The sequence below is a fragment of the Trichinella spiralis genome (genome assembly GCF_000181795.1).
Source record: "Trichinella spiralis strain ISS 195 chromosome Unknown Scfld4, whole genome shotgun sequence".
Classification (NCBI taxonomy): domain Eukaryota; kingdom Metazoa; phylum Nematoda; class Enoplea; order Trichinellida; family Trichinellidae; genus Trichinella; species Trichinella spiralis.
In genome coordinates this window covers 8,547,159-8,564,973 of record NW_003526943.1, presented here as the reverse complement: position 1 = coordinate 8,564,973, position 17,815 = coordinate 8,547,159, and the positions used below count along the sequence as shown (strand labels likewise).

The following is a 17,815-nucleotide window of genomic DNA, read 5'->3' as shown; positions in this document are numbered from 1 at the left end:
ATACTTTTATATTCATTCACAACTATTCAATTTCCATTTTTATACAAAGAATTAATTATACATTCCTTTTATTTAACTAAATCATTCGAATCGTTAAGATTACCATATGTAAAGTATCAAATATGTTTAAATGCTATAAATGAATAAAAAATAGTAACCTTATCTCTATGTAAAATTTAAGAAAAACCATATGCAAAAATACATTTATATGTAATATGCATATATTCTTAAAATAACTGTAAAACAGTAATAAAAGGAAATAATTTGTTTTGCGTATTTTAATGTAAATAATTCAAAAAATAAAATAAACGGTGCAAAATTCAATAAGTAACAAAACTGAATATATACAATAATTTATTGTTATGATAATGGCCAAAATAAATATAAATGCCTTAAATTAGTTACTGGAAGCTTATTTGCGGCTAAACTATGATCAGTATGACAACGCAATCGACTGACAGAAACATTTTTTATGGCTTAACAAATAACTTTAGCTTCATATATTTCATTATCTTATGTCTAGCATCGTAAAACTTGAACAGATAAAATGCAGCTTGTGGCACACTAAAGCGCTAAAGTTTTGTATTTGAAAACTATTATTTATTGATGTGCAGTAACTGAAAACTTTATTTTAAACAATAATTAAAACAGTTTAAAGTTATAATTATGAAAAAAGAAAATTTATTATTTATTTTCTTATTTGTAACACTCAAGACAAGTAGATAATGCTTGCAAAATCTTGCTTTTAAAATGAAATTATTATTATTATGTAAATTATTTTATCAATTTTTTTCTGAATCAAATTCTTAAAAGTTTTGGGAATTCTCAAGGGAAAAAAGCACATAAACCCTTATTTCAATTGCTGAAATTATGGAAATCGTACCATACAACTGCTTATTTAATTATTTTTTATTGCCTTTAAGATTTTAAAAATCTTTTACTGACGCACTAATAAACAAAATTTTCTGAAAAAATATTTAACATTTTAATTACAAGAAATGACTTATCAGAAAATAAAAACTTCAGAATCAACTTTAATAATCACTTTAAATTTCGTATTGCATTTTTATATTACACTACAGTTTAATTAATATATTGCCTTATCATAATTATTTAATACGTTTAATATATATTGATTAAAAATAGTTTTGTAATTTTATGCTGTCTTTTAGTTTTCTTGCTTTCCGTTTGCAGTAAACAATTTCTGTAAATATTTATAATAAAATGTCTCATATTTTGCTGCCTAATACCTTTTATAAAGGAAAAAGGTTTTATTACTTTGCTGGCATATTCAATATTAAAAACGCAATAAATATTGAATTACAGTGATTCTATAATTCATAATAAACAACTTTAAAATAAATATTTTATTTCATAAATGCATAACAAATTAAAATTATAATATAAAAAATTTCATTTTAGCCATCGAGCCAGAACAGTAAATGAATCATTATTTGCATTTTATTTTGTAAAATTTCAGTTGAGAAAATTCAGATCTTTTTAAACCAGGTAAATGGTTGTTAGCAAAATTTGAAAGCTTTAATAGATATTGATTAAAAATTTAGTCATGATCTTTCAAAATATTTTGAAAAGTTTTCTAGAAACCAATTTTATCACATTATTTTATTTTAATGAAACATTAAAATAACTTGAATTGCTAAAATTTATTAAGACTGTTCAATTGCTAAATATGTATTTTTTAATGGTAGCATTGATCTAAAGGAAAAAATGCTTGCAGCTGCAAAAGTCTGCTATTTTAATGGTGCATGTCAAAATCAAGAAACCCATACTTAATACTAATGTTCTTTAAATAGCTTTCTTTGACATCCAGTTACACTAATGCATGATTTAACGAGTGCAAACATGCTTTTAAACATGATCCAATGTCACTAAATAAATTCAGTGTAAACTTAATTGAAATCTTCATTTAAAAAATTATTATCCATTAAAAGAAACATATCACTTTTCAATCTCCAAATCAATAGTTTGCCTTAATGGAGAATGAGTAGTAAGACTGAGCAAAAAAATAATTTGCTATGCTTTATTCCATGATGCCGCAGTTGGAAATGCAAAACACAACTTGTAAAACTTAATTAACAAGCAATAATAAGTTAAACTGCATTTAATCATAAATTTAAAGGAAATATAAATGATTTGTTTCAAAAGTCAACAATTTCACACCACACTACTATTCACAATTGTCATTAATGATTGTAAATTTCAATCCTTTTATTTATTGTACATAAATTTGTTTGCAGATGAATAAATTTTTAAATATTTTATTAATAATTAAAATATATAGCATATTCATTAATGATAATGGCAGAATTGTATTGCAAATGCTCATTCCGTATGTTTTAACAATGTAGGAAACAATTCTTTTCATTTAAATAAAAAATGTACGTAAAATGTTAGAAAAATCAGTAAAGCACTGCTTATTTACAAAAAAGGAAAGATGAAGATTGATAGTGTCGAAAAAATTTCTGGTCAACACCAGGACAATGCTTGACATGAGAAGGAAGATTGAATGAAAAATATGTTTTGCTATTTGTGATTCAGATTTAGACGTGAGTTTGGATATAATTATAAGCCAGCTGTTAAAGCATGGAGAAAAGGAGAAATTGTTAGCTTCAGTTTGAGACAAGCCGCTGTTATTATTAAAGCAGCAGCTGTGTTTTGTTTTGGGACAAAACGTGGCTGAGTTTACCCCTAAACGCCACTGTCCACCTCAAGCTCTCCCTGAAACACTGATTTATTGCACTTCAGGATAAATCAGTTGAACTAAGACAACACCAAAATTTCTTGCCATATTGTTTGAAAACATATCTCACTGATGTCACGAAACACAATTCCAATAATATCCATTATAAATTTCACTAATAAATACCGTAATATACGGTTTAATTGAATTACTGATTAGTTTTTCCATGCTATAAATAATTAAATCTTATGAAATAAATGCATGCATAAACTATAAAATATTGATTTTTAATAGTTTTTAAATTATAATAAGTTTATTCATCATAAGCTATTGCTCATGCATTTATCACTGCATTGCACTTTATCAAAATTATTAATTAAATTTTACTTTAAAAAAATTATATTTATTCCATTTATATATTCAAATTGAACAGTTATTTTTATATGCTGAATTGAGAAATTCACATTTTAAATTGAATTGGTAAATTGGTAAATGAAAAATTATTGAACAAACACCAAATTTGTTAATGGAAGTAATAATAAGCAATAAGATTATTATTATTTGTGTAAGTTATACAGTATAAAAAAAGCAATAGTTTTCAAAATCTGAGCTTCACAATATGGCAATGAGCTTTGTAAAGTGTATATTTTTTCATAAATATTTTTAATTGATTTGATATTACTGGCAGAAATCTGTTAATTCAGCATACCATTAAAGAATAAATAAGTGTACATATTAGCAGTCCGTGTTAAGCATCTACTTATTATGATTTATAGTTTGAACAAATATGTTATGCTGATCTTCACTTATGTGCGCCATTTCAACAACAATAAATATTCAATGTTTATCCTTTGCACCACCAGTAGTACTGTAATGAAATCCGAATGACTCGGAAGTATATTTTAGTTGGTTTTAACAATGTGTGCACATTTTAAATGAAAATAAATCAATAAAAACATTTAAAATATGAATTCAAAATTTCTTTAAAAAACAAAGAAATTATCTAATGTCAAATGAAATAGAATTCAAATTACAATTTCTGATTCAATCATCATATTAGAATGAAGCTAAAAAACGAGCAATTTTTAGCCTACAATTTTTGTTCTATTTTAACATTATAGTTTCAAATTAAGAGAAGAAAATTATTTAAATAAATTATTTTTATAAATATGCAAAGATAATGGTTATTTAATATAGATGAGAAATCATTGAAAATGACAATCAGTTCAAAATTTAAATTGAATTAAATTGAATCGATTCAATTTAATTTCAAAAGTCTTTAAATGGAAATTATTATAGATGTGTTATTATTAAGTGGAAAAGCTGAAGCATTTAATTCTTCTAGCTTTTATTGCTGCCTAAGATTGGCATTAAGCGTAGCAGACGAAGCGAGCAGTACACGCAGCCGCTTTCATGTCCTCCCCCCTCCTCTCTTCCCGACCAGGAGCAAATGAGTTTCAGAAATGATAAATATGCGAATATAGCTAATTTGAGAGTTGATGATTTTTCTTATTCAAATCCAGCTGTTGAATGTTAGTAAAAGTAACACATAAACGGCCCAATGGGAAAACAAGTCAAACATGAGCACATAAAATACAAGAAAAAATTAACAAGCAATTATTATTATTATCGAAAAATAAAAGGAAGGAAAATGAAAAAAATTGACAACATACCTTAAGTATGAGGTGCTTAACGGAGGTGTCGATGTCATGGTCGGACTGATCAAGCACACCTTCGGCAACCAAAGTAGGTAAATCATCAATGTCGGATACGTTGCCATCGATTGGCGTCAGTGGCAATCCTTCCCAACGGTTCAGATGATCTACAAGGCCAAAACTGACATCAGTATGCCAGAAAGAAGATTTTTTTCGTTCAATAGGTAAAGGCGTTGATAGCCATGTATTCGGCGGCAAAGATACTCGTTTTCCTGTTAGTTCCTCGAATTCTCTCAATTCGGTGTATTCGTTCCGTGATTTTCTCAGCAGCTTTCGCATGTTTTTGAACAAACGTGCTAAGCATCACGTGTCGGCGCGTAGAAGACGCACTCTGTCAGACCAACTGACAATCCAAAAGAAGAATACGAGGAAAAAGAAAGATAAAGAGAGAAAAAGAGGAAGCATAACAAATATGACAACAAGAATAAAAAAGAAATTCCAATCCAAGATATAATTTGAAAAGGATTCAGTTTTGTAGATGCTGCTTTGAAAATGGGGGTCTGTAATAGCTGAGATGCGCGCCTGGACACCTGACTTCAACGATGCAGATTTGGATAGATTGCGTCGTCAGAGCTGTGAGATGAACGTACGCTTCTTTTGAAGTTGTTGATAGGTAGGCGAGCAGGCGCGAAATAGTTTAGCAAAATACTTGTGCAACTCAATGCAACTCACTGACTGCGTTTGATCGTTTGAGAAACCTCAGACCAGCTGCAGACGAGCACTTAATCATTCGTCCGGTGAAAATGGATCACAGCAACGGGACCGAGGAAAAAATTGCCAAGAAATGCTTCAACGTTCAGAAAAGTGATCTCACCAGCACTGCATTAATGCACCGACGCAAAAATAATAATAATTTCAAACTTAAAATAATCCTTATATCTTTCTTTTTTCCCTTATCCCTCACTGCTACCTCTCATTCAAAATATCCTTTACAAATCGTAGTTTCATTTCTGACCAATCAGAATAATCTTCCATTCTTCTTCTTATATAGTGGAGAAAAATTCTTTTTCTTGTAAATTATTTTACTTCTCATATAATGTAATTTTTATTTACGATTAGCATTTTTACGATGGCAATCATTTTTATAATTTTTTTAACTGGAAAATATTGATTCATCAGGTCATGAATCAATATTTCAGTCAACACATCATTTGCGTCTTTATAATGAATTTCTTTCACTATTCTTCTATTGATATACATACACACATACATATATATTCATTTGCTTGTAATTATTAACAAAGAACTTTTAAAGTTGATTTTAGTCTTGTCTTTTTACAAAGTTGAACAGTTGGGAAAAACGAGTATTTGCCGCCGAACACTCTAGCAATCAAACAGCCAAAAAAATGACTACATAAAAAAACATATATGTAATACCATATGAATTCAAGGTAAGCTGAAACATTAAAATTAATTACATAATTCCTCGAGATTTTAAAGATTATTTTAAAGATGCACGTTTTGTTTTTTAATTTATTAATCCCAGCTTTTCAAAATATCAGAAGCTTTACTGAGAAACCAAACGCACAAGTTGAATCAATATATTTAGTTCAATCTAAATACATCTTAAAAAATACGACAATTTTCACATTTGAAACAATTTCATAACTATTGTGCTTTTTTATTAATAAAAATTAATTGCATATGTTTCGAAATAAAAAAAATTTTTATAAATTAACAGTGAAATAAGATGTGACATTTAGCGTGAATTTCATTCAAAATCAAATTTTTGTCAAACATACATTATACTGTAATAAAAGGAATGTAATTTAACTATTGGAAAATATCCTAAAAACTAAAAAGAAATAAATATTGAAAATTTTCAAATTAATTTCATCCTGGTATCATATTATATGAATTTTAATTTAAATTAATAAGTAGTTATGCGTGATTGAAAGAATAATTTAAACTGATTCAATAATATTAATTACATTTATCAGATCAATGAACTAAAACATATTAATAAAAATTGTACAACTGTTTTTTATGAAAAAATAGTGAGAAAAATTTACATTGATCACTTTGTGTTATTTACACAATTTATTTGCGTAAAAACTTATTCATCATTATGTGATTGATAGTAAGTCTTAATAAATCAAATGAATTAAACTTGGAGGAACTTGCAAACAATGAATGCACAATTTTTATGATGTAGTCTTCAAATAAAATATTTCCCTTTTTAAAGAATATGAAGGTTCAATGATAAACGTGGTTTGCAACATCAGTTGCTCAATAATCGTAATGCACATCTGTTTCAAAAGCGTGAACTAAATGAATATATGCATCGAAGAATTGTTAATTAAATTATTCAAAAACTCTTTAAAATTAAATTAATTTTTCATTCCTAAAATAAATGATTATACTGTAAAAATTAAAATGTGACTCCTCAAAAATAAAAACAAAACTATTTTGTATAAAAACTATCAATTTAAGCTATTTTTAAAGTATATATTTTATGTCTATTCAATATGCAATTAGGTACAATTATTTTTATATTATTTTGAAATATATCTTCCACTGCTTGGTAAACTCATTGAAAACAGTCGAAGAAAAACTGCGAAAATAAAATCTATTTCTAAATTTACATGCATAATAAATATAAAATTATTTTAAATGATCGCACTGAATTTTCTAAAGCAGGTCAGCTCTTTGAATTGTGCATTAAAAATTTTCATTACAGAATTTTTCAAATATGAAACTGCAGTATATAGCTTTTAAATTTTCAATCCATAATAAATGATTTTCAGATAACTTACAAAAATTACATAAAATTAAAAACAAACTACCATTTTTTGTAAATGGTAATATAATTCAAATGAAATGTCAATTTAATGTAATGCTTATTACTATTAATTTATAAAACACTATGATTATTTATATTGGTCAAAAAGAGGAAAAGGTAGATGAACCTTTATTTAGAGTACACATTGAATCTCGAAGAAAATCGCATTTTGTAGCTCTGTGTTACAGCATGAGTTTTGTAACTGATATTATAATAATGGAGCAAAAGTGATATTGATAATATTATTTATTTGAAATTAAGTAAAATATATTTTGCAGTGTCTTTATACAATTCATTTCATTATCAACATTACATATTATTAAAAAATGGACTAAATTTTTCTAAAACTTTAAATGGAAGTTTATGCAAATAATATATAATTACTGCATTAAATGAAATAAAATTTGGAGTTTTAAACTGCTGCTATTCATGAAATGCTACGGCTTTATAATGAAAAACTGATGAATAAAAGAGAACAAATATTTTATATGGAAGAATCATAAATTTACTTCGTGTATCATACTGCTGAACGTTAAGCAATAAATATATCATGAGTTTCATGTTGAGTTGTTGAGTTAAATCGGTTAAATGCATTTTGACAGACTTATTTTTAAACAAAAGCATATAAAGTTTACAAAATATTAAGGTTAATGTAATAAAAATGTACTCTCCAGTTGCATGATTAAGAAATTTGCAATATTAAAATAAGTTTTAATATCTCTGGTATCAGTAATGTAACTATCAATTAAATAATATAGCTCAAAGCAATGTCAGGCTAAAATGTTCATTTTTAAAACATTTTCACAGTAAAAGAGAAAAATGTTTTCACATTAGTACATCATGTGTCATATATATATATATATATATGGAGACACTGCTCAAAGCAAAATGTAATTAATTTATAATTATAATTTTAAATAAATGCTATTAACATGCTGTTGTTGTGATATGATTATATTTGTATAAAAAGAGTCTTCAAATTCCAAAAATAAGTATCTACTATTGTATGATGACGACGATTTGTTAAGTTAGGTTAGGTGAGAAACAAATAAACAAATAAGTAACAGCTGTTTATGGGATTATGGGAACAGTTTATTCAGATTTGGCGAAAAATGGAGATTTTTCTCTCACAAAATAAAAAAACCTTTTGTCAAGAGAACTGTGAATCTTGCCTCTGGGACAGATAGGAGATTGCTTTAGAAGTGCTTTCAAATGCGGTGATAGATGGGAAAATTAGTGCAAGATTGTATTAAACACTGAATGCCAATAGAAGTTATAAAACACACTTGAGAAAATAGTCAATGAATGCCAACGTTCAGAGCAAGAAGACCAAAGATTGCTGAATCAGCATTGATTTTGCCCCAAGTTTGTATTGATCAAACATAGTACTTCCTGGCTTTGTTGTTCATATTTAAATGCAATTTATTTTTCACCGACTTCCAACTGTTCATCTGTTTATTAACAACTGATTTAATATGATAATTTTAATCATCTGTTTAATAATAATATAAATGAAACTGTGAAAATATTAAATGTAAAAAATCTTGAAATTAATGTCAATCTTACATTAATTATATTCTATAAAAATTAAAACCCAAGCAAATCCAAAAAGAAAAAAACATATCTTAGCTATTTCCCTGTTGTTCTGAAACATTTTAATAACGTTTACATTAGTATATGTTTTAGTATTTCATTTATATCAAAACATAATGCAATTGAAGAAACATAATGTTGCAAAAACAAATGAACAATTATTATTTCATTGAGTTTTGCTTAGTACTTTTACAGATGCAACTGACTAAAATAAATTATCCTTTTATGTGTCATTTTGAAATACAACCTATTTAGCAAATGGATGTAGCCAGCATGTTCAAATTTTATGCTTCAATATGATAAACTCTACCAAGCAAGCAACTTCCACTGCACTATTTTAGTTTTGTTTGAAATTGTAAGCTAATTTCATGAATAATGAATGTCTCTGATTTCTGTGTGAAATATGCTCTTAATCATGAGCATTGCAATTAGTAAATCATTACCAACACTCTTAATTATTTGCATTTAGTAATTACACAAATTTTTGAAAATTTAAAGTGCATTTTGCTTAGATTTAAAACTTTATAATGCTTAGCATTTATAGCCTTTTAAACTTAGCATACTATTAACGATGCTCTAGGTGCGATATAAAAAATTCTTTAATTAAACTTTAGGAAAATTATGTACAGTTAAAAAATTTTAGTATATCTTTAGTATGTCATGCTAAAATAAATGTGTAAAAAAACATTATTTACTTTGTAAGCTTTTACAAAGTTTCTGGAAATGTCAACTGCATAATATTAATTATTGCTTTTGTTATTTTAAATATGAACTGTTGACTTTTACATACAAATAAGAATAAATTAGCGCAACATGCTTATTTATAAGCAAATGTACTAAGTGAATACACATAGTAATTCATTATTAATTATATAAATCATACAGATAATGAATTAGTTGATAGCTTCCTTGAAGACTAACTTTGAAAAGAAAGCAAAAAATCTCAAAAGCTGAAATTGGTATTATGCCTTCAAATTGCAATTCAGATGAATTATAATTTAATATAAATTTTGTACTGTAAAACTTGAAGATTTTTAACCTTCTTATGATGGTTTATTTTAAATTTTAAAGTAATTATAAATATAAAAATTATACGCAAATAAAACTTTTACTTTATATCGTGCTTCATATTCAAATTAAACCTTTTATAAAGCAAAAATTTATGGTTTTCTGCTTTCAAAACTACCATGGAAACATTCAGATAATAACAATTAAACATCACATAATTCAATAATTTTAATTTATTTTTGTAGATGCGTTCGATGTATGAAGAACTTTAGGATATTTGAGAAAGTTACACAAAAACAACGCGCTTTATAAAACAGTTTCATTAATATTATAAAAATTAACTTTCATTCTTGAGAAAACATCAAAAGTATTTGATTTTGATTAACAAGCTTCAAAGTATGAACTAGATCTTTTGAAGTCAATATGCAATTTTTATTATTCTTGGTAAAAACAGTCATTTAATTATTCTGTTCAAAAAAATTTCATTAAATTAAACTAATTCAGCAAGAATTACACAAATGAGTGTAATTTTTGCTTTTTGTACTTTGCATTACATTTATTTTATATTTAAATATAATCTGTAATACTCATTAACATTTATATAGCGTTTTTCTTCTACAATAGCATTACAAAAGAAATAAATACTTATTAAAAAGGATAAATACAAAATAAATAGTTAGCCATGATTAATTCTTTTATTAATTCGACTGTTGTAATAATTTCAGTATTGAATAATAACAACATCAAACTTTTATTCAGCTTTTGTATTTACTGTTTGTTATTTAATGTAATGCAACTTTCAGAGATAGGTTGTTTGTCACAATTAACCATTTATTGAAAATGATTAAATTTTTTCAGAAAAGTATAAAAAAGCAAAACATTGCTATATATGAACACTATTTCTAATTTGAAAATTATTAAGTACATTGTGCTATAAATACAATAGTCCCATTAGGTGCTATATATGTAAAATTACTATGACAGATTTGCGATTATACTATAATAAAATAGCACCTTACCGCTGTATCCGTATCTCCAAGATAGAAAAATCTGCCTCCTGAGATCTGCTTGCCAGCGCCTTTTTACGCTGAACCATTTCTCAGGATGGTCTTCGGAACGCTCTACCATAATCATTATTCAATAATGGCAAGCTGTAGTCTGTTTCGCCTAACCTTAATGATGAAGGAAAATTGTGCGAAGATCCGCCAACCGAACACCCCTTGAGATTCTCATTGGAAAATGTTTTCTGGAAATGGGCATTCATCAGATGCCTCCCTCGCATTCAATCGACATCTGTGCAATATTTTGGCTTGGAATACTTGGGCATCATCTGTCAATCATTCAGTCGCAAGGGGTCAAAAGCAATAAAAGGATAAAACAGGATGTGAATACTTTAGTAAATAAAACTTCAAACAGCTGAGAGAGGTAAACTAGAGGTGATTAATGCAAAGTCGAATAGCTTTTAAAGTATGCCGGTTTCAAAAATTTTTTACTATTTATACATATAATATAGAAAATCTTTTCTAATTTCCATAACATAAACATAACAACCGTAAATATAAAAACTTAGATTTACTTTTGATTTTCAATTTTTTACTTATAATATAATTTTCAAAACAAATGCTCATAATATTCTATCAGGATTATACAATTCTAATGATTATTTTTATATAAATTGGTATTCATTTAAAAGCATAACAATTATTCATTTTAATTCTAAGACTTTTTAATTCATTTTTTCACTTTTAATTATTTCATTTTAATTCAATATTTATACAATTCATTTAAGTTGAACCGCATGCAAAAATTTTTAAATTAAATGAATTGCACCTTAATTGAATTGTATTATGAATGCCCATGGTGTATGCTTCAATGGTTGCACAATTTATGTGAACGCTCATCCATGTTACCAATAATGTAATGCAAACAATGCTATTAAGCGTGTATCACGTAAATTGCATAAAGTATCACCGCATATATCTTTCATGCATTTCCAATGATAAATTGTTCAGTTGCAAATACATCAACTCAACAGTTAACTAATAAAAAACATTTAAGTATTATTATTCGTACTGCTATTAATTTCTGAAAATTTATTAGATAAATTTATGTAATAATAAAAAATTATATTAAATGTAATTCGTTTATTATAAAAATGTGACTACATATTTATAAATGTCTCTACAGTTGGAATTAGTTTGCTTCATCAGTATTAAAACTATATCATCACAGTAAAGCAGTTATTATACAGTATAACAAACTTATGCTATTAAACCATTGTCATTTAGAATTATTCACAATATAAAGAATGATTTGATAAAACATCACACTACCTTGTTATGAATGAAAAAATTCACTTTTATGGGAACATTACAATTTGCCTGCAAAGAGTTTTGCTGCAAGAGGGCATTACCTGCGAAATAATCTGCATTATAGCAATGGAGCATGCCAAATTACACCGATTGCAGACGTGAACAACTTAACAAACAATGAGAAGACATTAAAAGAATATAAATGGTATGTTGTTTCTGAAGTATACATTACAAATGGAGCATCATTGTCGGTCATCACGCTCAGTAGCTACAATTAATACGGATAATTAAGCAGAGAAATTAAAAGATAGCGGGCGCATCGAACCATGACTGAATTTCATGAATGAATTAAGACTGTTTTTCACTGGGTTTTGATTTAGCATAAATCATTTTCATATGCTTAATATTATGCTTAGCGTGCACCACTTTTACACTTGAAAATATGATAGAAAAGCAACAAAGCTAGAAAATTGAAAAGTTAAAACTTCCATAACAATATGGTTATTAAAATTTAAGCAATGGAGCACAAATGAGCTTTTTGGAGTTTGATTTGATCCAATATATAAAATCATACACATCTACTTGAAATGCTTGTAAATAGTTTCCAAATGTGAAAAAGCAAAACGTAAAATTTTCGTATTCACGTACTTACTTTTAATTTGTAAGCTATTTAAATTTGAATAATAATTCCATTAATTGAGCAATATTTCGAAAAAGTCATAGTGATAGTTTAAAATTTTTACAAAATTGAAATCACACATTAATGCATATGCAATTTTTGTACTGTATTTAAAAACTGTTATCTTTGCTTACAGGATATTTCATTGAATAAAATTTGAAACAGCATTTTCATTGATTTTAGCTATAGATGATGATAACATAAAGGCATAAGAAGAAAAATTTGTCATTTCGGACAAAAGGAATTTGTTAGTTTTTACTTACAATCGACTGTGATTGTTTGAAATTCTATTTTGCTACTATGAATAACCAGCCATCTGCTCATCACATTATGTACAAAGCAGAAAGATCAAGAAATATTTAATTTTTACTAGTCAGTTATCACTTGCTTTTTGAATGTTCAATGCAAAGTAATTCCCAATTTTCAACAAAACTTTCCGGTCTTAAGTCACACATGTTCCAGATAATTTCTCATTTTAATTTTTTTAAGAATCTGCAATAGTCTCTCTTAATTTTTATTGTGCATAAAATGAAATGAAATGAAATAATGACACATTTCATTTCATCAATTAAAAATTTATTGTGCAAAAAGTAAATATTATTATAAAATTTCATAATTGTTTTCATCATTATTATTAATTTTTTCAATCATCAAGCTTCAAAGCTGCAACTGAATCTAGCTTTTTGTATAAATGAAAAAATAATATGTTGGAGATTCAGCAAAAAATGATTGCATAACAACATATTATTCTTTTCAGGATTTTCCCAAAATTTTTGTCCGATTAAATTGCAAAAAGAATTAAGATATGAGTTTGCAATTCTCCATATAATAGCGACCGATTAAAATGCAATGATTAAGCATTCAGTTAATAAGATTTAATTTCATCTTTTATTTCTGCCTAATATTTAAATATTATATATATATTACATCGCTTAAATTTGAAATTGCAATAAGCCAATTACAGCACACGCCCGTCTGAAAAGGCATGGTGTGAAAAAATGAATTGATTAAATTTCGTTTAAATAAATGAGTTTCTTGTGCATCAGAATTTTGAAGTTTCACTTTGATTTAATTCAATGAATTGAAATTTTAAATTTTAATGATTAGTTGACAATTTTAATATGGTCAGAATTAAATAATTAAAAATAAACAATCATCATATCTAATTAATTATATTCTTTTAAATACACAGTAAATGTTATGCATATGAATTTCTTCTATGCAGCTGGAAACAGTGTGTAGTACGCATGTGAATGGAGTAGTTCCAATCTACACTTATCCACTGCCTTAATTTTATTATTTTTAAAGACAAATGCTTTTAAATATGAAAAAGATCATAATTTTTTCCTGTATGACTGAATTCATCAAGCATAACTTCATTCATTCATAACATAAATTGCAATTTTCGAATTTTGTGCACTTGCGTTATCTTATGCATTTCAGAAAATATATGCTATACGAGTATATTTAAATTCCAACATAAGTCAGTAAATTTCATATTTTCTATGGGTAATACATTAATCATTAATCATTACATTGCATATTAACTGACAAAAATAAACTACCACGATTTTATTAAAATTGTGCACATATAAACAAGTTCAAGTACAGGAAGGCTTATAAAACATAGAAGCTGAAGTTAATTAAGAACACAACAAATTTATTCACACTCATTATATACATTGTATATAATAGACAGAACATGGATCAATTATTGATTTTTATACTTTCCCTTGTTTAAAGTGGAAATGTTATTCTTCTATATTATTGGATGAAATAAAGTGGTTTATATTATAAAATGAAGTGAATTTTCGAAAAATCAAAATTACATCACAGTTATTACAATTCCTTATAATAATTATAATGTATTTAAAATTCTACAAAAATGAAGTTACTCTTTAAGCTTTTTTATTGACTATATTTTAAATAAATACCTGTGTTATTTTAAAAAACGAAATGCAAATAGTTATTTCTTAGTTTTAAATATATTTATCAAATTTAAATTCAGTTCAACTTTAATAAAATCAAGATATATCAAAATGCATGCATATCAAAAGTGAATGAATCAGTGCACATTATGTAATTATTAATGTATCTGAAGAGAATAAATTTTCTTAATAAATTCTCCTGGTAATTGTGAAAAATTCTGCGAAGCAGATCAGCTTACCAATGTAGCAAAGAAATATAAAGTAGATAAAGCTTATTTTTTATTTTTAATAAACTGAATGAAATTTATGATATTTCATTAACACACATAATAATACAAAGAATAGTATGCGTTACCTGGCATTTGCAAATTTACATCTAGTTCCAGAAGCATGCTTAACAGAATATTACGCTTTTATTACAAAGCAAAAATTCTACAATCTTTTGTAATCATAATTAATATTATAAAGTGTGATCTCAGACAGCAAAATCAAGAAGAAAATTACGTAAATGGAAAAGCTTCAGCTAAGTCATGTTACAGTAGTTCAACTGGCAAAAAGAAATCATTTTATGGCAGCCAGCAAAAGAAATTTACAAATTAATTGTTGTTAAGCTTGCTAAAATATTAAACCTGTCTTAATGCTGGCAAAAGTATAAATCTATTTAGCGTAATGTAAATTTAAGTGAAAAAAGAAAAATGACTATTTTAACAAAAAGATAAAGATGTCACTTTTGAACATCTTCAAAAAAAATTTGTCAACTTCTTCAGTAGATTTTATGCTATTTGATATTCATTTATTGATATAGCGAAGCTAATGTTTATCATAAATTAAAATTCAATCCAATTTTCAAATCATAAATCATAATTTTCATTCCAATCGTGTTAGGTGAATAGTAATTAATGTTTTTTTTGGATTAGTTTTTTGGTCATATATAATTTTTTACACGCCACTATGTGTATACAATTTTATATATAGCAGGTTGTTTATTATCTTATTAAATGTTTTAAAATGGTAAATAATGACAATTTTATCAATTTTTAATCATTTAAAGTTGATAATAAATTTTTTACAAAACAGAGTTTATTTTGTGTGATTAATTCATCATTAATTACCATTAAAAAATTAAACTATACACTTGAGATTTAACTAATATTTCACAAAAGTCAAACATTGTATTGTGCTTCTGAAACTTCTTCCCGTTCTATTTAAATATGATAAAAAAATCATTTATGAAAATTAAAAAAATATTTGAATTTGTCAAACACTTACGATTCAATACTTATATTTGCATTACAATCAATATTTAATTATTGAACTGTTTCATTTTTAATATTTCTTTTCATCTACGAAGATTATGTTTAAATGTAATAATTGTTTACATCGCAATAAAGACAGTGCAATTTTTATATTATTTACTTATTTATTTAATTTAAAGTGTTGCACAAACAATTTAATGCTGTACATTTGAAAATCAAATGTGAATCATGCATGATTAGTGAAATTGAATTAAATTGTGATTACAAAAAGCGATTATAAAATTCAATATATATTCAAAATAGTCTTTGAATTTGTCGTATTTCAACCGAATGCCCTTTTTGTGTGATACTGTACAGCTGGAAAGTTATAAGTTTGAAAAAATTTGCATTTCATGTTTGTAAGTTAGAATATATCTAATTATTGAAACAAATGAAGCAAAACATAGGCCAAATCTAGTTCATTTTACAGAAACTTTTTCTATAAAATACTACGAAAATATTTCATTTCAATAACTATATTTATGCGGATTCATTGATCAATGAGTTGATAATTTTCTTCTTTTTTCAAAAGTATGATGAAAGAATTACAAATTTAAATTTTCATAAAAATTGGCATAAAAGATAATTTCATAACAAATATAATTAGACTAATAAAAAAATACCTGAAACATTTGGATCAAAGAAACAATTAAGCAAAGAACCTGATCTGAAGAAAGCCATTTAGCCGACTTTTGATAAACAATTCTAATCCTGCATTTCCATCAGATGCGATTCAATAGCCAAATTTGAGAAAAGCCTGCGGTGCATCATTGAATGAAGGAAAAGCGAGACATTTAACGGACATCAATTAAAAAGTCACTGTCATCATTGAGACGCATCACACCGCCTTTTAAGTGGAGGAGTTGAAGTTCTCCTTTGTCCCTTGCTGGCAGCGGAAGTTATGAAACAAGTGCCACAAATTTACAGCTCAGCAGGATCATTAAAATCTCTGAATTATCAAATCCAACAAGTCTTAATCTGACGAACTTAGCAAATAAAAGAGGATGCACAAATTGTAGATTTACAAAATCTAGTGCTTTTATATAATTTAAATATTTCGCAAAATCTGTGTAATTTTTAATCTTCCAATATAATCTTGGCGTTATTTCAGTTAAAATTTAATAATTCCCCCTCCATGAACATAAATAAATTTGATAAAAACTGAAATATGCAAACACATACGCATGTGCTCAAAATATACAATTGCAGTTAAAAGAAATTTAAAATTACAGAAAATAACTAATAAAATTTGAAATCATTGGATTTTGCGTAAAATTACGGAAATCAATAAACAGTCAGTGAAATAGAATAACAAATCACTCATATGCATTACTCACCCTGATCAATATAGTCAGCTTTATTTATTTGTTTGAAGTGAACATTTCGTTGTTTCTTCACTTTTCTAACCATTATCTCGCTCATTTTGCTTGTACCGGATTATTATGTTCAATTTCTTTTATAAAATTCCACAACTTCCCTTTAATTGTACAGGTATATGAGAACCTCAACCAAAGTAGGACGTACTCATCTAAAATGATAAACATTATTATTCTCACCTGCAATGTATATAATACAATTAAATTAACATTACATTAAAATTTCTATTGGTTTAGAATAAATAAAGTTTTTGTAAATTATCAAAAAATGAACCATAAAATCAATCTGCTTGTAATTAACGCACTGCAATATGAGAGTCTTAATGATCTTTGCATTTGCATAAATATTAAAGTCAGCTTTCTTACTGAATGATTTTCAAGGAAAAGTGGATTGAATTATCTATCTGCATAAATGCACTCTTATAG

At 26.4% G+C, this 17,815-nt stretch overlaps 1 protein-coding gene across 1 annotated transcript; it reads right to left on the bottom strand.

The window, feature by feature from the left end:
- Positions 1-2,909: 2,909 nt before the first annotated feature.
- On the bottom strand, positions 2,910-4,695 carry Tsp_02144 (conserved hypothetical protein). The gene is made up of 2 exons (XM_003377846.1): positions 4,375-4,695; positions 2,910-2,930 (listed from the first exon to the last, which is right to left on the bottom strand). Exons 1-2 carry the CDS (start codon positions 4,693-4,695, stop codon positions 2,910-2,912), a joined length of 342 nt encoding a protein of 113 aa, XP_003377894.1.
- Between the last annotated feature and the right edge of the window lie 13,120 nt (positions 4,696-17,815).

Excerpts from the sequence above, each read along its gene's own strand:
- Tsp_02144 (XM_003377846.1), bottom strand. The coding sequence starts at position 4,695 with ATGCGAAAGCTGCTGAGAAAATCACGGAACGAATACACCGAATTGAGA. Across the intron at positions 2,931-4,374 it reads TTAAGCACCTCATACTTAAG|CATGGAAAAACTAATCAGTA; the intron begins GTATGTTGTCAA and ends AATTATTTATAG.